Genomic DNA, 23,136 nt, shown 5'->3' on the forward strand with positions numbered 1-23,136 from the left:
GATCTTTGCAGGTTTAGTTAACTGTATCACACACACACACACACACACACACACACACACACACACACACACACACACACACACACACACACACACACACACACACACACACACACACACACACACACACACACACACACACACACACACACACACACACACACACACACACACACACACACACACACACACACACTTTCTGGCCGGTATGTCGCCTCGTGTTATCAATCAAAGCTCACAAAAACAAAACGCTTATGTGACGGTCTCGTCATCGTACATATATGCCTGCTTCGAAATGAGCCAACAATTCCTCACGTGCACTCAGCCTCTCGGACCACTCAGGCTCGCCTCGGTCGAGCACTTCGCACTTCATCCATCACACGCCGCATGGCGCGGTGCATGACTTCTGCCCGCGGCGCCCTCACGCGGTGGTGGTCGCACATACCGGAGCGTTCGCGTCGAGCCCAGCGGACAGACAGAAGCTAAGCCAGGTCGAGCCGACAGCAATTGCACTCGGGTCGACCACACCTGGGCATAAGCGTAGCCCACCTCGGGTGGGCCCCTGTCCACCGTCGCCGCTCGGCTGTCTTCGTGCACAAGGCACGGAACAGCGGCCATTAATCATGCGCTTAACACCTATCGGGACGTGCGCCTCGCGGCTGTAGTTTTATGCAGCGCGACGGAAGTCCGCCTGGACTGAATGAGGAGTTGGAAACTATGCACTGGTACGCTGTACGTGGTATGCTGCACGTGGGCTATGAGAGACGCCGTAGTGGAGGCTCCAGATTAATTTGGAACAGCTGGGGTTCTTTAACCTGCGCTGACATCGCATTGTACGGGGGGGGGGGGGGGTTCATACCCTCCCAATCTAAATGTGGTCGCCGTGACCTGTATTCCATCCCGTGACCTTATGAACAGAAGCCGAAAAGAAACGCCGTGATAGAGATAAAGGATAAGGCCAGACGCCAACAATAAAGCGAAAGAAAGAGCGAAGCAGGTGCAATATTTTAATCTCGATTATATAGTCGTTGATATCTATAATGCACGGTATAGTTAAACACAAAAATAGCGCGTCGCTAATGGGGTACTCCCGCATGCCACACGATGGGACCTTTTCCTAGGTATCCACCTGTGGCGAGTCGCCTTGCTACGTGGCTTATTTTATTAATCTGCATAATGTAGACCTATTCATCAAAAATCATTTCTCCACAACAATCGCAACATTGCAGTTCTCGTTGCCTTCTAAGTCATTTGGAACTGGTCTTATGTATCCTCTTATTATACGTCATCTGAAAGAGAAAGCATCTGAAAGTGAAGATAATTTGTTGGGACAAATACAGTGGGGTGTATTTAATTCAAACCCGCTTAATTCGAACTACCGCTTTATTCGAACCGTCGCTAAAGTGCCATCAAAAATCGTCTGTATTAAGGGGTTAATTCGGACTCAGCATATGCTAAAACACACTTTCCATACCCTTCAAATTCTAATCGCCAGAAGTCAGCGGTAATTCTCTCCATGGCGTTGCGACGCGCGGAACAGCTCGCTGCTGCAGCCGCGACCACACTGATGCACGCAACTACACATGGGACTGACCCTGAAAGGAAGCGATTCTCTGCTTGCCTCTTCCGAACCCTAAGTCAGCTCAGGCGGCGGTTGCAGTTTCCCGGCGAGCGCAAACAGTGTGCGAGAGAGGAAACGCGGTTCAGGAATCGCCGTGCGATGCGCCCGACGCGTGTTTCCGAACGGCTTCCGAAACAGGGGCGGGGTCCACGGACTCGCGTAGTGCGCCTGTCAAGCCACGCTGTTTGCAGTACGTGATGATGGGCCGTAAAATTGGCTTTGGACTTGCCCGCGGGCTTTCGCGTCGGCCGTTCGCTCCGTTGCGGGAAGTATTCGCTACAGCGTCTGGATATGCGCGCCCAACCGCCGACGTCACTGCTCTATAGTGCACACGGGTGAAGCTGTTAATATACCCGTTTATCCGTCGTTTCCCCTGGAAGACAATACTCAACACTGTCCTGTGAACGCGCTTTCGGGGACAAAAGTCTCCGGAACGTATGCCCGGAAACCAAAGCATATAGCATATATTTTATTAGGCGCTTGATCCGAGCCAAACTTGTGGAAGTGATAGTAGGACTCACGCAACATTTAAAAATTACTTCTACCTTTTTGGATAAAACGATGTGTAAAACAGGCTGCCAGCCGCTTTCTCTCTCACCCTCTTTGTTACTTCTCCCTCTGCGGTCCCCTTAGATGGAGCCAGACATTATGCACTGCAGACGGATAACACTTGCCCTAATCGTGTAGCGGCCGCCGATATGGAAGCTGAACCCTTTGTGCCCTCTGCAAATCACTGAACAGCGACATTCACTCCCCCACTTGTCCGATAAAGAAGCGAGCAAAGACACTTAACAGGCCCTCTTCAAACGTAGATATCTCCATCATTAACAGCTTTGCTGCCCAAGCATGCGATGGCGATGACTTGCTTGGGCTTTCTTCAAATGAACTCTCGGCTCATCGTACGGCCTCTCCACGACAAAGTTCTGACGCCCAGTGGCCCAAAGCCAAAACAGCACGTGCACACGACGTCCATCGCTGGCAGACGCCACAACTGAATACACTGCTCTAGAAAATGTCATCGCAGAGGCACGCCGCCACCTGTAAGAGTTAAACGTAGCGAACGGCGTCTCCCTCGCGCTCTTGCAAAACAATTGCAGCACAGCAACTATCTTCAGGTGAATCGCCTGCAGCGACCACATGTCACTGTTAACCCACCGGTAAAAGTGAACACACCGACCGTGGAGATATTTTTGCACATGGAGCAGGTGGCCACCTTCATCTTTGAAGTTCTTCGTCCTCACAATGGTTAACTCGCCATATGTTGTTGTGCAGTGCAAGTGCCGAGGCTTCACTAATAAGGCCTCCAAAACAACACCCGCTTACGCGACGTGAAACTGAAGGCATGGGCTCAGGTGCTTCAGTATCGATGGCAGATGCCGGGGCTAGCAAAAATCTTTTCCTTCCTTTTTACTATTATTTTTAATAAAACCACTACCACCACCACCACCATTCCTATTGCGAGGACATAATTATGTTCCCCTTATCTCTGGTTCCTGTACATACCATTCTCCTCCAGTCCCCAGTGCATTTCTATGACACATACTGACACAGCAGGCGATCCACCACATTCTCCACTACCCCCTAGACCCGTTCCTGTCCCATGTATCCGAACCGCCGCGGTGGCTCAGTGGTTAGGGCGCTCGGCTACTGATCCGGAGTTCCCGGGTTCGAACCCGACCGCGGCGGCTGCACTTTTATGGAGGCAAAACGCTAAGGCGCCCATGTGCTGTGCGATGTCAGTGCACGCTAAGGTCCCCAGGTGGTCGAAATTATTCCGGAGCATTCCACTACGGCACCTCTTTCTTCTCTTAAGCTCCTTCATCCCTTCCCTCACGGCGCGGTTCAGGTGTCCGCCGAAATGTGAGACAGATGCTGGGCCATTTCCTTTCCCCAAAAACCAATTTTCATTTTTTTTTACTCCGGATGAGTTTATCCGCGCGCCGTACTCTGGTAGCTGTGGACTAACCCCATCAATCCGTCATTCGTGGCATGGTGTGCCCCTACTGTGGCGCCTCACTAGGCGCGCGTGATGTGCGCAAGCACTTCCTCGGGGTAGCAGGTCTGCGGTGTAACCGCGAATACTACTAGAAGTGGACATTAGGCAATCGCTACACATACAACCTATGGGGATTCCTCGAAGAAAATTCGCCTGGATTCCTTCTCCTACACCCTCATCCCCATTTCTAAAGCTATGCCTTGAGGCACACCTGTCGAATAAAAAATTAGCTGCGGTTCAACTACTGCTAAACCTGGTTAGATAGCGAAAGATGTGGTGTATCGGGCAACTATAGACGCGGCTTGGTGTGCGTTCCGGACACTGGATTGGCAGCGCGCCCTATTGCTACAGTGCCGCGCGTTTGCCCCAACGCCGTAAGCGCTAATGCATGCAGTCCACATCTCTCTCTCCCCACCGCCACGAACCTCAAATCGCGATTGAGGCGTCCACTGCCCCAGGGAGATAGTTACGCGCCTTCCTTTCCATAAAATCATCGGAGTCTAGAACGCTGTCAACGCCAACGGCAGTGAACACAATGGACTCGAACGGTATATAGCTTCAGTGCCGCGTTTCTCCGACAACGTTGTGAATGCGTAGGTTAAGGCGCGACTGAGGTGTCCACTGTCCCAGGGCGCCAGTTATACACCTTTCCTTTGCTTTCGAAGAAAAAATTAATAAATAATTGGTTTTTTGGGGAAAGGAAATGGCGCAGTATCTCTCTCATATATCTTTGGACACCTCAACCGCGCCGTAAGGGAAGGGATAAAGGAGGGAGTGAAAGAAGAAAGGAAGAATAGGTGCCGTAGTGGAGGGCTCCGGAATAATTTCGACCACCTGGGGATCTTTAACGTGCACTGACATCGCACAGCACACGGGCGCCTTAGCGTTTTTCCTCCATAAAAACGCAGCCGCCGCGGTCGGGTTCGAACCCGGGAACTCCGGATCAGTAGTCGAGCGCCCTAACCACTGAGCCACCGCGGCGGGTCTCGAAGAAAATTGAAGATTGATTTTTAAAATTGGTTTTTAGGAAAGGAAATGTCGCAGTAACTCTCTCATATATCGGTGGACACCCGAACTGCGCCGTAAGAAAGGGATAAACGTGCTTGGGCTGAAGGTCGTTCAAGGTCACTCTCTGGCCTACCAAACGACTGCTTTACCTAGCGCAGTGAAGCTTTTCGCTTCAAACAGCGGCGAAAGGTCAGGCGACGGAGTCGGCGGTAGCCACCTGCGCCATGCGTGACGTCACTCGTGCTCCGACATACGCCGGCTCGCGCGTAGTGAAGCTTTTCGCTTAAAAAAAATGGTAGTACACCTTGGCAGAGTGGTCACTGCAGACCTGGATACCCGATGCTGTGAATCAGTGTCTACAGCATTCTGTCGCTGAAGCGAAGGTCGCGCGTTTTGATTCCCGGCCCGCGTTTTAACGGGCCGGGATGAAAATGCAATAAACGTTTGTGTACTGAGGTTTCGCGGTAAAGAATCTAAGATGGTCCCGAAATTAATCGAAGGCCTTTCACATGCCTCAAAGATCGACACCCCCTTGCTTTGGCATTTAAAATACATTATATCATTATTCGACTCGGCTAAGGCATGAGAAAGATTAGCAGCACAGTATAAGCTTTGGGGTGCACAAGTTTGGCAGTTCGTGCACTCTGAAATTTTACAGCAGCTCACAAATCTCTTTCAGAAAAAATTGCTGTATCGTACTAGAACTTCAGCTATGTGGCGGGTGTTGAAGCTTAACAAAATATAAAGGCTCAAAATGAGCTTGAATTCGAGTACCGCTAGAGTAAGTGCGCGTGGGAGGAGCTCCACTTCGACGTAGGTGAACAGCGAAAACGCACGTGTATAGTCATTTCGGTGTACGGTGTAGCCCGTTGGATTGCAAAACATTTATTTCGTCAGAAGGCAAAATGCAGGTGATCAGTGCTAGATGGCTATATGTCCAAGGCTGACATTGACCTGAGTGGCCCATTCAATGGCCCGGGTTTGAACGCCTGGGTCTGAGCTGACCAAACACCGCCTCCCATTGCTCGAGATTAGGAAATTGCATTATAGATTCCGGTGGCGGCTCCTCTTTACAGTTCCACAATATGTGATCGTGACTATTTCGCCACATTATTAACCGCTATATTGCCATTTGAAATTGCCGCCAAAAAGCCTAGCACCCTTGTAAAACACGTTGTTGGGCTAGTTGGTGCATTGCATTAAGGAAAATCACACAACAGTCTCCAAAGTTTCCTGCGTGCGTCTTCTTTTGGGTCGTGGTATTTTCCTTAAAGCCTTTCACGCCAACGGGACGGTGGCGCCCTCTTTGAGAACTGGGTTCAAGCTTGTGAGGGTTCCACGGCTGTTACCATAGCAACGAGATGGCGCAAATCTCAAAGTTGTGAATTGCTGTATCGGGGGGGGGGGGGGGGGGGTGGGGGGGGTGGCCCGGGCCAAATTTTTGGAAATGAAGCGAGTCAAATTTGGACGTCGCCATCGTGTTGGGCATGGTCAGTTATGGTTGGACACCTATTTTGGTCCAAATTAGCCAAGGTCGAATTTCGGCCCGGGCCGAATCCTTCCCGCTTGGCGACACAGTTGCTATGGCAACGAGCAATGCACAAGCAAGATGCAAGACGCACAAGCAAAATATCGGTTTGACGACCGTACGAGTGCTTTGGCACTGAAAGCAACGTCGATGTGCAGCAGACGTCAAGGCAGAACGTCGTAAGCGTCAAGCCGCGAATGAAGAGAAAATTAGTTTTTTGAGGAAACGAAATGGCGCAGTATCTGTCACACATCACGGTGGACACCTGAACCGCGCCGTAGAGGAAGGAAGGTGGGAGTGAAAGAAGAGAGAAAAAAGTGCCGTAGTGGAGGGATCCGGAATAATTTCCACCATCTGGGCATCTTTAACGTGTACTGACACCGCAAAGCACACGGGCGCAAAGAAACGTTTAGCATACTGTGTTACGTGTTACTATAACCGGAGTGCCGGGAGCCCGCGCACCGTCACTGCGCACGCGCAGATCACCTTGAGGGCGCCAAATGGCGACAGGTAACCGGCAGCTGCTCTGAGAGAACCAGTGTAGACAAGGAAGAACCTAGGCCAAAGAAACGATTGAATTATAGGAGAAGAAATAGGTGGCAGGAATAGGCTGAAATGGGAGGAAATAGAACAGTTAACGCAGGAGGAATTAATGGTGTATTGTTTAGTGGAAACACATCTTAGACAAATGGAGCAACCACCCTGCAGCCCAGACTACGCATGTGCAAATTGCAATAGAACAAAGGGTGGCAGAAAGGGGGTGGAATTGGGGCATTCATTCATAAAAGTATGATTTTTCAAAGGGCTAAGCTGGGATGCAGGAACATTTATGGCTAAAAGGTACAGTGGTAGGCAAGCAAACACTCCTTGGCTTTGTATACCTGTGGACAGGAGCTAATGCCAAAGAGGAAAACCGGAAAATGGTAGATTGTATTGCAAGCGACATTGATGAGCTAGGAGGACAGGGCGAGATAATTATATTAGGCGACATGAATGCACACATGGAAGACCTGGATGGGTATGCAACAGCACCGAGAAGTGTGAAGGGCTCATAACATGGGAGGCGGGGAGTCTGCACTCGACGATAGATTATGCACTAATGTCACTGGGGATGTATAAAAGATTAGGGGTAATGAGCATAGATGAACATGGTTCTAGAAGTCTAGGTAGTGACCACAAGCGTATCAAGTTGAGCTTCAGAAGAAAAAGCAATGTAGGACTGAAGCGAGATGAACAATCAGAGGGGAATTTTTACTCAGAAAAGCAATTGGAAGCAGCAGCCAAACAAATTGAGAAAGTAACTTTTGAGGATAATGGAACAGAATGGACTTATACCAAATTAACTCGATTACTGGAGCTAGAGCTAGCTAAGGTACGAGTAAAGCTAAAAGGGAAAAGATGCAAACCCAAGAGTTGGTGGGATGAGGAGGTCAAGAGGGTAATAGAGAAGCACCAGGAAGCGTCCAGGGAACACAGATATTCCAAGAAGAGGGGGGAACCAAAATCCAAAGTAAACAGAAAATGGGATACCTTCATAAAGTGTAGAAGGGAAGCATCCTATTTCATTAATGAGAATTAGAAGAAAGGGTGCCCAATGGATGACAAAAGTAAATAAAAAGGATAGAAAAGCAGCTCAGGAATTCTGGAAACATCTAAATGCAATGAGTAATAAGACTAGGCTAGAGCAAAGGTTTATTGTTTCAGATCAGGGTTTTCGACTGGAAGGGGATGGAGCAATGAACCACATAGGAACAAGGATGACAGAAACATTTCAGGAAAGAAACGTTGCACATAATTTATCGAAGGAGGATAGACCGGTTACTGCAATTGCTTCACTTGTGCAAAGAGAGTGGGAAAGAGCAGAGAAGAAAGTTTCTAGTGGCAGGTCGACAGGACCAGATGGTATTCCGATTATGTTAATAAAGGAGCCAGGAACAAAATCCGAGCAAACCTTAATAGAGAGAGTGAACAAAATGATAGTGGATGGTAAAGCCACCGATGAATGGCAATTAAGTAGAATGAACATGATATATAAGGGAAAGGGGGACAAAGCTGAATAAGCAACTACCCTCCCATAACAGTGACCTCAGTGGTTTACAGGGTGGTGATGCAGATTATAAAGGACAGACTTCAGGCTTGGGTGGAGAACGAGGGGGTGCTAGGGGAGCTACAAAATGGGATCCAGAAACAAAGGAGGTTGAAGGACAATCTGTTTTCATTGACGCAGTGTATATAGATTGCTGAAAAGGAACACAGGCCCGCCGCCGCGGTGGCCGAGTGGTTATGGCGCTCGGCTGCTGGCCCGAAAGACGCGGTTTCGATCCCGGCCGCGGCGGTCGAATTTCGATGGAGGCGAAATTCTAGAGGCCCGTGCACTGTGCGATGTCAGTGCACGTTAAAGAACCCCAGGTGGTCGAAATTCCCGGAGCCATTCACTGTCTCTCATAGCCTGAGTCACTTTGGGACGTTAAACCCCCATAAACCATAAACCATAATCTGGAACACAGGCCCCTTTGGCTAGCTTTTCTGGATATTAGGGTAGCCTACGACAACGTTATTCAAGAGGATTTGTGGGACATACTGGATATATTGGAAGTGGAAGATGGAGTAATTATTCTTTTAATATATATATATATATATATATATATATATATATATATATATATATATATATATATATAAGGTAACAGAGTGCTTATAAAATGGGAAAAAAAATGTATCAGGGCCTATAGATATACAGCGGGGGCTTAGGCAAGGATGTCCACTCTCTCCTTTGTTATTCATGTTGTACCTGCAAGGGTTGGAGGCCAAGCTAGAGAGGAGCGGACTAGGCTTCAGCCTTTATTTTTTCAAGCAAGGGGAATGGATTAAACAGTCATTACAGGGACTAATATACACGGACGATGTAGTGATAATGGCTGACAACAAGGAAGACTTGCAGAAGTTGTTAGACATATGCAGTACAGAGGGAGATAGATTAGGCTTCAAACATAGTAAGGAAAAATCTGCAGTCATGATATTTAATGAAGAGGGCGGCAAGCATAGAATACAGGAGTTCATGCTAGAAGTAGTGGATGAGTACAAGTATCTTGGGGTGTGGATAAATAACAGCTGTGCTGAGTATCTGACAGAGCATGAAAAATATGTAATGAATAAAGCTAGTAGGAATGCAGCTGTCATGAAAAATAGGGCACTGTGGAATTACAATAGGTATGAAGTGGTAAGAGGAATCTGGAAAAGAGTGATGGTCCCTAGCCTGACTTTCGGTAATGCGGTCCTGTGCATGAGACCAGATATTCAAGCAAGGTTCGAGGTTGAACAACGGGGAGTAGGGAGGTTAGCTTTGGGAGCACATGGCAATACACTAAATCAGGGGGTACAGGGTGATATGGGATGGGCGTCTTTCGAGAGCAGAGAGGCTAGCAGTAAGATAGCATTTGAGGAACGATTGAGAAAGATGGAGGAAAAGCAGTGGGCTAGGAAAGTTTTCAGATACCTATATATAAGGAATGTTGACACGAAATGGAGAAAGCGAACTAGAAAATTGACAAGCAAATATCTGGACAGCAGTAGGGGACAAATCAGCAATTATCGGTTAAGAAAAAGGTTAAAGAAACAGAGAGAGCTCTGTGGAAAACAGGGATGCTGACGAAATCGGCACTGGGAACATACCGGACCTTTAAACAGGAAATTGCCAAAGAAAATATCTATGATAATTGTATGGGAAGCTCTTTGTTGTTTGAGGCCAGGACTGGAGCTTTGCGGACTAAGACATATAGAGTCAGGTACCACAAGATAGACACGTTGTTCGTTGCATGCAGAAAGGAGGAGGAAACGTCTGTACACTTGATACTTTTCTGTAAAGGGCTTCACTCTACAGTGGAAAGCAGCGGGGCTTATTTATCCTAAGCGTTGGGGTTTAAGGACGGTGAAAGAAAAGTAGATTTTAAGCGGGTAGAAGTAACCAAGCGAAGGTTATCTGATTGGTGGCTAAAATCAAGACAACAGTAAAATTTCACAACTCATGGCTAGGTGGCTTGAACCACCGCCCGATTTAAAGAGTTCAGCCTTATCCATCCATCCATGCGCGGATGCCTGCTGCGTCCATGCCAATCAGCGCGTGCGCATTCGTGGTGGGCAGGCTCCTGGCTTTCTGGCAACAGTAACACGGTCTAATATCAGCGAACAGCAGAGGCTGATGCAAAACGACGACTTTACCGTCAGGAGATTGATGCTCTACGCCTCCTGCAGGAGCTCCATGACAGGTTGAAAACAAAACTCGGCAAGAGACTGCAAGAGGCGGAACAGCAAGGACATGTGAGCGCTACTAAGATTTTCCGACATGACTCTCGAGAATACGTTCGGATTTGTGTGTGAAATACTCTAGTGGTGGGGTATTTTGAAAATAGGGATGCTCTGCTCAAGTGTCATAGCCGCAGGCACATAAAAGTGTCAGCAAGATCAAGAAGAATCCAACAACGATAGTGAGAACGGTCCCCATATCCGTACGCTGGTGCAGGAAAATGACAACACAGACCCCAAAGGCAAAGTTTCATGTCCGAGATGTTTGCAAGAAAATGCGGATGACAAACGATGGTCAATGTGAAATCATTTGCGAGGTCATCCATCGCTCTCTACACCGGATTAAAATCCTTTGCAGATCTTGATGGCTGCTGCAGGCTGTGGAAAGACATTTCTGCTGTGTCTGATAATGAAGGTCTATAGTCACTACCACAACCCTTGTGACATCTGGTTAACCTCCCTGCGTTTCCTTTTCATTCTCTCTCTCTCTTGTGGCACGGATCGCTGCGTCAAATCAAATATCTCTTGTGACACAGCCGGAAAAGCTGCAGTAGCACAGAGTGGTGTTACCGTTCACACAGACTTCAAACAGCGGAACCGGGGTCTTGGCAAAGGTGATCTGTGCGTGCTCCGCTCTGCATTTAAAGCATTCGCTCTGTCATAATTGACAAAGTGAGCATGATGTCATCAGACATGCTCTGCATGATGGACAAATGCCTGTGCACCATCTCCACGAATGCTCAAAGCACGCTTTGTGACACGTTTAGAGGTTGCAGTGAAATCACCGAGTGGCTCGAGACTCTACTCAATCAAGACACTGATGGCTACAATCTCCCAACAGCACATGCAAACAGTGAGAAGACGCCAATTGTCAGTTACCATTCAGACCAAGAATTCGACAGCACAAAGGAAAAGATTGCAAGCATGCCAAAAGTGGGGACTGCGAATCTTCTCCAGAACATTCTACTCTGCATCTCCAAACCATACATGGTCATCCGAAACACAGATGCGGCTGATGGCTTGGTCACTGGCACTGTAGACATCCTGAAGTACTATTACGCGGATCCCAGTCGGACTTCACACCATGTCATGCCAATTGAAAAACCAAGGCACTTAAACTATATCCATCGGGCAGAAACAATTTCCTGTGGTCCAGGTCAGTGCCATAATAATGCATGCCTCAAAGTGTTACATATGATGAGGTCATTGTCAACCACACCAAAACTCACACACAAGCTTGTGTACGCTGCTTTGAGTACGGTCACCAGTATCAACGGTTTTACCTCACCAACAAAGAAGGAGACAAGTTCCACCTCTGTAAGGACAACACCGACACAGTTTCAGCCAATGAATTCAAAAGTTTACCAAACCATCACCTGGAAACAAAAACTACGGAGTGCATTACTGCAATGATTAAAGCATCCGTCATTGCGGCAGCTCTAAATGTACGCTAAGACCACATTCTAGAGACCCTTGCCTGAGACAAGCTTCCATTCTGTGCCTGTCCGAAATTTGGATGGACCCAGCAGAACTACTTGAAATTCGAGGCTTTGAGTTCTGCCGCAAAATGAAATGCCAAGACAACAAAGCCACTGGTTTAGCCATATACCTCTGCCAAAGCATTATAGCAACACCAGGTGAATTAATGAAGGAAGTTGATGACCTTGGGGGAGTGTGCGCCATTCAATTGCCTTCTGCAGTCGCAGCATGTATTTTTCTGGAGGTGACAGAAGATCAAGCAGCTGGAATCATCTTGTGGGAACTACCATTCCGCATCCAGAGCAACCCGTAGTACTTGTAGGTGACTTCAGCCAAGACCTCAAGAAAGAATGTAAATTTGTGGAATTGCTCAACAAGAGGGTGGCCCTCTACTTGACAACCCACAGTGGATGTGTGTCCACAGACCGCAACACATGCATTGATCTGGCCTTCCACAACCAATCAGCAACTAAGAACGTCAAGTACGTAAGCTGTCACTTTAGTCATCACAAAGCAATGGTGGTCACATTGAGCAGCGAAACACAATCACAGCTAGAAGTGACAGCTACTATACCCCAGACAACTTTCTGTGATTAAAGGGAAAGAGAGGCGCCTTTGTCCACATGCCTTGGGCTGCAGGGTTTGCTTTGTTCGGGCTAGGGGTGCAACGGGGTGAAGGGGGACATAGTTGCTAGGCCAGATATACCACTCCCTATGGCACTGGGACAAAGTCCAGCCTCATTTCCTTTTCTGCCTAGCTTGTGCTGCATAGCTACAGAAAGCTGTCTGCGAGTATAGTGTTTGGCCAAGGTTCCAATGGTTTATATGAATGACACAGAATGCTTCTGAATCAACCTTTAACAAGAGAACCCATAGGCACATATAATAGAACGCAAAAAGAATACGCCTAATGCTGATGAATTTCAGCTGCATCAGTTACATTTATCGTCCTCCCCTTTTAATTTTTGATAAATGGAAAGGTTCAGTAGTGTCGCCAGGGTGGCCACCTGAACCTCCCTTGAGGGAAGTAAAAGATGGACTTGCAGTCTCTATAGTCAACAGCCCTGGATTTGGGTTCATTGAATAAATGTTTTTCTCTCTCTCTCTCCTTAGTCATGGAGTCCAACAATATCATCCACTCCAAGCTCTTGACCTCTCATTGAAATCTCTGTGCACAGGAGTACTGCATTTCACCTCCATTGAAATGCAGCCCTGCCAATGTCCATTTCGTTGCTGTGCTTGCATGTGCAAATGGTGTTGTTCGAATTTGATTCTTTTTTAACCGCTATCTGGCTCTAACTTAAATGTTTATGACTGACCCCAACTTTTTCGATCAATGTATGCAAATGCTTTCCCTTATTAATTTCAGCACACAATAACTTACACAACAGAGTGTATTTATTTGGACAAAACTATAGAACTGAACTATCCGAAACCAACAGTTACAGTGGTAACAAAATTAGAAGGCATAAGAGATAAGCATTCGTCAGTTGACTTGTAGCAACTATAAAAGTCACACTTTAACCAGCATGGGCGGAACCAGCTTGTCTGCAGCCGCTTTGTTCTCCAGCTTTTCCACAATAGCCAAGGCAAACTCAAAAGTTGTGCCAGGGCCCCGGCTTGTAATCAAGTGGCCGTCAACCACAACCCTATCTTCACTGTACTTGTAGCCACCTGTAACATGAAAAAGCGGAAATATTTCCAGTAGGTGCCTGGCAGACAAAAGGAGATAATGTGCATGCATGTTCTCTAATACCCACCACTTGAAATTTCATCTTTCTTGCTTGGGTGTGACGTGACATGCTTTCCTTGTCCAATGCCATGGCTCTTCAGAGCAATAGGTGCTGCACAAAAATGCAAGCAAAGAAAATAATTCTAATCTCGTGCAAATGAAAAAAGTTTGTTTGATCTGCAGTCCAGTACAGAATGGCAATTAAGAGTGGATCCCAAGGAAAGGACAGCACAGCTGGGAGCTACAAATGTCGGGTGCAAAAATGAGATAAGGAATTTCGTCAGGATAAGACTGCTGCAGCTGGCATGGGGCAGGGATAACTGGAGAGTATAAGGAGAGACCTTTGTCCTGCAGTGGAAGTGATTCAGCTGCTGACAACATTGCCAACTGAGAAAGGTTTGCTAACTTTTCCTGCACTGATGTGGTACTCTTCTAAGTTCATTTTCAATGTGGCACTCCTTTAAACTTTTTCTAACGCTGACACACTAAGGAACTAAGGAGAGAAAATTCTGCTAGCACTATGGGATATTAAGCCGTAGCAGGTCATGAATCATGCTCCTTTCCATTAATACGTTGCCTCTACCAACACATGCAACAACTTTTGAGTACAATAAAAGCTTTGCCACAAGTTTCAGACATGGTGCATGGTGACTACGACACACAAGGTGACCAGCCCACTACTCGACAGCTTCTTCAAACAAGAACCTGCAAAACAGATTTACTCAGGTGGATGCGCAATGCTTATTACCTGCACAGATTGCAGCAACCAGCCGTCCACTCTGCTCCTGCTCCTTCAGTAGCTTCCCAACTGCTGGACTCTGTAAAAGAAAGAGTTGAAAATAATGCTTGCACCTCTGCTGTAAGGAAAGAAGGAATTTACTGTGCTGTGCAATAGTCACCACAATAACTGCCTTCTAACTCACTTTCCTAGAAAACTAGCATATAGCCTCAAATAACCTACTGGGTTCCAAAGCCCTCAGGTTGACGCCCACAGGAAGCAGGGCCATTAGAAAGCCATCAAAATGTCGGCCCACGGTTTTTTAATAGTTCTTAAGAGCTACGCTTGATCCTGACCTGACTGCAGGTTGGATGCTGGATATTTTTCCAACAGATGGCAGCAGTGGTTACAGTTTCTCGGAAGTAAAGTATTTTACAGCAGCAGCTGTTAAGCGCATGTTCCTGGGTTTTACGTCTTATTAATAGTAGTATGCTATAACTAGTCGGCGTAACTAGTGGTGCACTGCTGCAATGGGAACCACTTGGAGGGTGGTTACTGTGGAAGGAGGAGGATATGACATGAGCGGAGGAATCCACAACCACTGGGTGGTTACCACCAGAACCGTCAGGAGGGTGATTACCGTGGGAGGAGAGTGTGGAGAGAGTGGACGAATATCTAACCAGCGGATGATTACCGTGAAGGAGGAAGGTATGGTAAGAGCATAGGGCACAAGTGGAGGGTAATTACCATGATGACCACTCTGAGGGTAGTTGTCCTGGAAGGAGGAGGATTGATGGTTACCGTAACAGGAGGACGGTGTGGCGAGAACACAGAAATATGTAACTGGGGTGGTTACGACGGTAACCCTCCAGAGGGTGGTTACCGTGGAAAGAGGAGGGACAGCATGGTGGGAATGGAAGAATGTAATATTGTCCATCTACGGCAGCTGCTACAAAATGCGCTGCCCAAGGAGAAGGTCACTGGTGGCGGCGCCCAAAGTAGTAGACTTGAGAGTATGTGCGGAAAGCTAATAAGAGTACTCTAGAACTATTCCGATATTAAGTCGCTTTCTTCACCTCTACCTCAACATAGCGCAAAATATGAGTACCTTAACTGCTGTCACCGAATCTCAAGTTATGCAGTGGTAACAGTACTGTCAATTTTTTGTTGTCATTTGCTGATATTTTAGCTGGCTGTTCCTGGCGCACAAGCGTATAGCAAACATGGTTCTTCTAATCAGTGAGCAATGGATGTCCGCTTTAAAAGTGATGATGACAATGATAAGAACAGTAACGAGTGTCAGACAGACTCAATTACTACATGGTTATCCCTTGCATTCACTGGCAAATTTGACTTTAAACATGTCTACTGTTGTAACAGAAGTAAAGTTGAGAATGACCAATTTGTGTGTGTGTGTGTGTGTGTGTGTGTGTGTGTGTGTGTGTGTGTGTGTGTGTGTGTGTGTGTGTGTGTGTGTGTGTGTGTGTGTGTGTGTGTGTGTGTGTGTGTGTGTGTGTGTGTGTGTGTGTGTGTGTGTGTGTGTGTGTGTGTGTGTGTGTGTGTGTGTGTGTGTGTGTGTGTGTGTGTGTGTGTGTGTGTGTGTGTGTGTGTGTGTGTGTGTGTGTGTGTGTGTGTGTGTGTGTGTGTGTGTGTGTGTGTGTGTGTGTGTGTGTGTGTGTGTGTGTGTGTGTGTGTGTGTGTGTGTGTGTGTGTGTGTGTGTGTGTGTGTGTGTGTGTGTGTGTGTGTGTGTGTGTGTGTGTGTGTGTGTGTGTGTGTGTGTGTGTGTGTGTGTGTGTGTGTGTGTGTGTGTGTGTGTGTGTGTGTGTGTGTGTGTGTGTGTGTGTGTGTGTGTGTGTGTGTGTGTGTGTGTGTGTGTGTGTGTGTGTGTGTGTGTGTGTGTGTGTGTGTGTGTGTGTGTGTGTGTGTGTGTGTGTGTGTGTGTGTGTGTGTGTGTGTGTGTGTGTGTGTGTGTGTGTGTGTGTGTGTGTGTGTGTGTGTGTGTGTGTGTGTGTGTGTGTGTGTGTGTGTGTGTGTGTGTGTGTGTGTGTGTGTGTGTGTGTGTGTGTGTGTGTGTGTGTGTGTGTGTGTGTGTGTGTGTGTGTGTGTGTGTGTGTGTGTGTGTGTGTGTGTGTGTGTGTGTGTGTGTGTGTGTGTGTGTGTGTGTGTGTGTGTGTGTGTGTGTGTGTGTGTGTGTGTGTGTGTGTGTGTGTGTGTGTGTGTGTGTGTGTGTGTGTGTGTGTGTGTGTGTGTGTGTGTGTGTGTGTGTGTGTGTGTGTGTGTGTGTGTGTGTGTGTGTGTGTGTGTGTGTGTGTGTGTGCGTGCGCGCGTGCGCGTGCGTGCATGGCTTACACATACCCCTATACACCTTGGTTTCGGTGACTGTTGGCTCCCTTCATAAGTTTGTCAAAACGAGCCTCTCATTTCCTTTACCTTGTCTGCTAATATATATATATGAGCATTAACTTGTTAATGCTATTGCATCATAAACCTAAGGTGAAACTCCAATTTTTGTGTGTGAACTACTTGGTGCACTTTTTGGTATGTGCTGTTCGGACACCGACTCCATGCATAAACTAGTGTCCATGAGTGCTTCGTCTGTTAGCGTGCCCAATGACATAAAAACGGGCCAAATGGACACGGGTTTCAGTCCACTTCTCGAAGAGAAAGCTGCCACTGCGTACTCCCGGGAACCTGAGCCAATGCACCGCATCCCCGAAACCACAAGCTACTCAGGAAGAGCTACTGCTTTCGGGGGCAACCCTGCCTGCATCTTTGTGAATGGACTGCCGCCACGCTCCCCAGTCAACTGTATGTTTGCTCCCCTCCTGAACTTTTTTTTCGTTTGTCGCTACTTTAGACTCTCACTTTCGACTTGATCTTTGCGGACTAGTGCTGATACCAATGTACAGCTTAATTCAGTGTATTTAATGCAATGTGCTTTTAGCTCTCAGTGTTAGTTACCTTGCAGAATGTCCATTCCACTCCTGCAAAAGCTTTCATATTCTTCATTTTGAATCTATAAATATTGTTTTGTTGTTGCCAGTTAACAAGCCTCAGTCTAATTCACTATGTTTGCTTACCAGCTACTCAGAACATTGAATGGCCATCCCCCTAATGTCATGACTCGGTGTTGACTTCGCGTGATCACCGAAGGCGTGACAACTGTGCCAAGGCAACTAGTTCTACTGTAACTTCACTCGAAAATAATGATGTCCTCAACCCAAACAAAAGTAGGTTCAGGAAAGGCCTATTACCACCAGCCCAATTAATAGAAACAATACATGACCAAGCCCCCACAACTGATAAACTTGGACAGCTTAAATTAATATTTCCAGACTAATCAAAAGCTTTTGACCACGTGTCCCACACCAAGCCGCTTTACAAAATTTACACCTATCTTGGCAAATGCAATGAAACTAAATGATTGAGTGCGTATCTTTTACACAGTCTTCAATTTGTTGCCCAAGAAAACACTCTTCAAACATAGTCGACATATAATCCAGGGTACCCCAAGGCATAGTCCTCGCCCCAATCTTTTTTCTCTTGTATGTCAGTGACATAGCACACAGACTTGACACAATTGTTCAAATGTTTGCAGATGATTGTAATGTATAAAAAGAAGTCATTAACCATTAAGATCAATACTGCAGAATGCCCTCGGATTGATAACTGGTGTCAGACCTGCAACATGTCAATTAACTGTGAAAGATATCTTCATGACAACAGCTAGAAAGCAATACCAAACTTATATTTCCTTGCAGAATATAGCACATAAGAGTTAAAGCAAGTGAGCGATTACAAGCACCTAGGAATAATAATTTCATCAAACCTGAAATGGTATAAACGTGTATATTTTGTTACAGGCAAAGTTCTTTCTGCGCTTCATTTGCTAGAGCAACCAATCAGATCCGCATCATCACATACAAAGTGACTAGCATATACTTCACTAATGTGACGACCTCAACCTAACTAAGGTAGGAGAAGCTATGAAGAAGACCAATGCTCTAAGCCTGAAAGCCTTCTTTAAAGTCACGACACACAAAGAAGACTGGCCTTTCAGAACAATTGTGTCGGAGCGAGGCAGTTGGCAGTACGTGTTAGGGCGATTTATACAAGACACCCTTTCCTTGCTAGCAGTGGACGACCCTTTCTTGATAAAGAAACCTGAGCAAGTTTCAAGGTACCTCGAAGGGCAGTGCCCGCAAGGGGCAAACATTTTCTCGGTCGACTAGAAAGACCTCTACTACTCTTTTTCGCACGAGTTGCTGTTCGAGGTGGTAAAGGAAAGCATCGAAACTATGAGAACCGTTAGGTTTCAAAATGCCTGTGGCATTAGGTGTGCGAGCTTCCTTGAACTCCTGGGGTTTTATCTGCGCTCATCCTTCATAACCTTTAAAGATGGACTTTACATCCAGAAAAAAGGAGTATGTATAGAATCAAGCATGGCGCCGCTTCTCAGCGATCTGCTACTTGGCGCTGTGACAGAAAACTGAAAAAAGCCCTAGAAAACAGCAGCTCGCTCAATGTGTTCCGCTGTGTAGACGATTTTTGATCATCTACAAGGCCTCTGCCTTGGGACCGCAGAGTGATGTAGGGGAACATTTCAAGATATTCGACGAGACTCTTAAAGATTTCACTCTGATGAAGGAATTACCGCAAGACAACCAACTCCAGTACTTGGACTTGCGCCTGTTCGTACCCCCAGAGCACATCTGTTGATGCTACTCCCCGCGCTGAAAGAAAGGTCTCATGCCTTACAGTTTGGCTCACTCGAAACTAGTAAAAAGAGCAGTAGTAACAAGCGCCTTGAAAAGCACCCTTAATAGATCATGTCTGCATCGTAGCAACGAAAGGTTTAAGAACCAACTACAAAGGTTGAGCATCGCCGGATTCCCGTACGCTGTTCTTTGTAGTGTTGGCTACAAAATTTTGCAAGATTTCCGCCGGGCAGCCACGACGACACAGGAACAAGAGAAACGTAAAAAAACAGTTGTGATCCCGTATGTGCACGGCGTGAGTCATCCTTTGAAGAAAGCTTTGGGGCGGTCCAACGTAAGGGTGGTTTTTACTGCACCTAACAAACTGGAAAAACTTTGCAAAATGGTCAATCGAGAAGAGAAGCTGCCAAAACAGTGCGAAAAGAAACACAAGAGGCCTTTCATCGAATGTAAAAAAGAAGTGGTTTACGATGTGCCTTTGTCCTGTGGATCATCCTACATAGGACAGACTAAACAATGTTTAAATGATAGGCTCCGAGAACATAGCAGACATATCAAAGACAGCACGAGGAAGAATCTGCCTGAACACGTGGCCACCAGCAAGTGCACTCCAAATCTTGACAAATGCAAAGTTCTCAGGAGATATGAGGAACAGCTTGTGCACGAATTATTCGAAGCGCATGCCATTCATGAAAGAGGAGTGAAGTGCGTGAGCACACCTTCTATCATTTTGAAAAGAAAAGAGATTAGTTTCCTTGATTGCTTAAAATGCGGAGAATCTTGCTGTTTTTTTTTTTAAGTTTTGATGTTTTTATGCTGTGGGCGCGACCCTGGAGTATAAAAAGCGTCAGTGCAGTAAAATTTTCTTTCAGTTGATAGTCAGCGCTCGTGTTTGTGTCTCTTCCTTATTGCCGCGTCTGTTACACTGTTATTCTTATTTTTGTGTGTGTGATTTATTTGTTTGTTAATTGCTTCTGCAACAGTTTTCAAGTTTTTATCCATTTTCATTTCTTCATCTCGTTCAATTACTGCTTTTAACTGGTGTTCAATATTTCAATTCCTTTTCCGTTTTCCCTTTTATGAGCTTATCCCTTCTGTACGACATTATGTCCAAAACTGAGGCTGAATTATGCTGCAGATAAATAACTAAAAAGTAATAATAAGCACTAGTTTTGCAATACCCGCTGTCTGCAGGTCTAAACAATGCTTGTGCACCCTTTGTGTCAGGTTATTAAGAAAATACGAATTCACCACGCCAGAACTAAGCAACGCTTGTGCCCCTTTGTACCATCCCAGAGGAAAAAGCAATTAGGTTTCCAACTGGTTCCAAATGGCACACAACTGGTTGCAATTGGAATTGTGATTACCATTGCTTAGACCAATTGGACTTTCTATACAACAAATGGTTTTCCAAGGGGGGTCCAAAGGGACTCAAATGGGATACAGGTAGTTACAATAGGAAATGTGGCTGCAAATTAATAATAATTGGCTCCAATTACGTTTTTCAACAGTTTCATTTGGACCTTTCTGACTGAGCAGTGCTGCACATGCAACACATCTGCATATTGTTGTTTTTGTAAAAAATGACGCCAGCAGCTTGACCTGTTAAACCTTATTCTTCACTTGCACCATCCACTGTAGTCGAGATAAATAGGTGTGGTCAATGGCCAAATGCAAATGGCTCAAGCATTAGAGTCCCATAACTGCAGTATATAAATCTGAGAGTATATCCTGTGCATGTAGTGAGTATGCTGGTGCTGTGTGACTATACAGAGTTTCTATATATATGTGAAGGAACCCGACAGTCACCAAAAAATAAGCAGCAAGAGGAAATGTTTATTTTTCTTTTATGTATATTTGTGGGGTTAATCAATGGGATATAAATAGCATAATTATTTTACTGCTGAAAGATAACTGATTAGTAAGCAGAAGAAAAAACAACTACATGTTACCAGTGGGGTCCAAACCCTTGACTTCAAATGTCTCGTCTAATGCTCTACGAACTGAGCTACAGTGGCGGATGTACAATCTTCTGCTTTCGTGGGTATTTATGTTGTGTGTAACCTAACCTTGAGAGTAACCTGTGGTTTGTGTGCCATGTAAAATGGTTTGTTAGACTTAATTTCCATGAGAGTTTGAATTTCTGCGATTTCACTTCACCTCACTTGTAAAATGAAAGCAACTTCCTGCACACTTCTCCAGTCCCAACATCATTTCCTTCTGCCTTATGTGTATGTATTTACAAAAGATTTAATGTTGCACAAATATTTTCCATAATGTATTTTGCTAAACACGAGCGATACATTTTATAATGTCTCCTGGATTCAGTATAGTTGCCTGAGACCATTAGGTCCTATTGGTTCAATTGGGGCAAAAGCACAGTTTGGAAATTCAAATGGTAACGAATAGAAATTTTCCAACTAAGAATACATTTTTTTTTTCGACTGGCTGCTATTCAGAAACAAGCCAATTTTCTACGGCAGCACTGCAACACCACCTCTAAGAGCAAAGTTCCCTAGAAAAGTGAGAATGCTGCCGCGAAAGCCAGTCCTCTTGTGCTGTTGAGATGTTTTTTTCATATCTCAGAGCACACTTCGCGTAGAAGCGAACATGGCATTGCAACTATAATTGTCTCTTCAAGTGCAGTAAACAACAGGCAATTCTCAAACCACTCGTGTTCGCAGAACAGGCGATAAAAGTCGGCGCAGCGATAACATACGAAGGCCGATCGAGAGCAGTTAACGTCCGCTAGAGGAGGCACGCTTACCGCCGCCAGGCTTTCAGCACCTTTGAGCCCACCGGGCAAAACGATCACATCGTAAGGTGCTTGCGACGCAGCCTCTTCCAAGCTCTTGTCAGGCATAACGACGACGTTTCTGCTACATTTCACTGGACTGGCGCCACCAAGGCCAGCGATGGTTACGTCAACCTAAACGAAATACGACACCACGGTCAAGCGAACGAAAGAAAACAAAGGCGCAAATCGGCTCGTCGGCAGCAAGTTTGAGGCAAAAACAACTGCACTCACGCCAGCTCTTCGCAACACGTCTGCAGATATTACTGCTTCCATCTCCTCCGCGCCTTCGGCGAGGATCAGGAGAGCTTTCTTGACCATATTTAAGCTTGAAGAACAACGATGTCGTCGACCAAACGCGCACGCCAAACGTGCGTTCATGCACCTTGCTTTACTCCGTTGCTTTCGTTTTAGAACGATGATGATGAGATCACGACAATAACGGCCACTGCTCCCTTGGCCAAGCCGGGCCAAGCTACTGTAGTCAAGCCAAAGACCTCTTGATCAAGCGAAGCAAGCCAAGCCAGGCCCTGTTTTATGGGCGATCCTATGGAGATTCGTATGTAATAAATAAATGATAATAAAGGGAAGCAAACAAAGTTTTACAGGCGTCTTGCGCGGCATCTGAACATGCACCAATGCCATGCGCATTGGGTGCAATGCAATCCGTATCAGGTGCGAGTTTGAACCACTGTGGTTTGTGCACGCCAGAATGCCTGGCGTACAGCCTTCTCGCCCACGTTTTTTTTTTTTCGGCTCTACCGCTATAGTGTACTAGTACAGAATACTATCGTTTCGTTCGTCGCGCGATGGGTGAATACTCATTAGCACACACGTCTACACACCGACGTTCACATGCTGGGCGCGCAGAGCCAAAGTCAAAATATTCTTTATTGTGCAAGTCATTACATAAAAATATTTGGACTGATAGCCGTGCGGCTAGTGAAACGGGCCAGTACAAAAATAAAATAAATACACCAGACAAATTAAAAAAATAAACACACAGTAATAATGAATGGATTGGAACAAAATGTGCACTTGAAGTAACACTTTAAAAGCGCACACACAGAGCGATACGGAACAGGAAAGAACAGTTCATAAAGGTGAACTAACCATTAAAAAAAAAAGTGGAGGTCGGGGCCATTCCTGGTTGTTAACAAAGGAAAACTTGCAGCATACCTTAAAGTTATTTGCAAGCTTCACATTAATAGGCACTGTATTCCAGGCTTCCGCGCCGGA

The 23,136-nt window shown here is 46.1% G+C and overlaps 1 protein-coding gene across 1 annotated transcript; it reads right to left on the bottom strand.

Moving 5' to 3' along the window:
• Positions 1-13,314: 13,314 nt before the first annotated feature.
• Positions 13,315-22,322, bottom strand: LOC144120752 (Parkinson disease protein 7 homolog). The gene is made up of 5 exons (XM_077653417.1): positions 22,132-22,322; positions 21,871-22,032; positions 14,415-14,484; positions 13,695-13,778; positions 13,315-13,608 (listed from the first exon to the last, which is right to left on the bottom strand). Exons 1-5 carry the CDS (start codon positions 22,276-22,278, stop codon positions 13,448-13,450), a joined length of 624 nt encoding a protein of 207 aa, XP_077509543.1. The 5' UTR covers positions 22,279-22,322; the 3' UTR covers positions 13,315-13,447.
• Positions 22,323-23,136: the final 814 nt, after the last annotated feature.

Source organism: Amblyomma americanum, chromosome 2, assembly GCF_052857255.1.
Source record: "Amblyomma americanum isolate KBUSLIRL-KWMA chromosome 2, ASM5285725v1, whole genome shotgun sequence".
Classification (NCBI taxonomy): Eukaryota; Metazoa; Arthropoda; class Arachnida; order Ixodida; family Ixodidae; genus Amblyomma; species Amblyomma americanum.

What these genes read in the sequence shown, in the direction of transcription:
- LOC144120752 (XM_077653417.1), bottom strand. Translation starts at nt 22,278, where the DNA reads ATGAACGCACGTTTGGCGTGCGCGTTTGGTCGACGACATCGTTGTTCT. An exon ending in ACGTGTTGCGAAGAGCTGGC is followed by an intron (nt 22,033 to 22,131) that starts GTGAGTGCAGTT and finishes TATTTCGTTTAG; the next exon opens with GTTGACGTAACCATCGCTGG. An exon ending in GGTTGCTGCAATCTGTGCAG is followed by an intron (nt 13,779 to 14,414) that starts GTAATAAGCATT and finishes ATTTTTGTGCAG; the next exon opens with CACCTATTGCTCTGAAGAGC.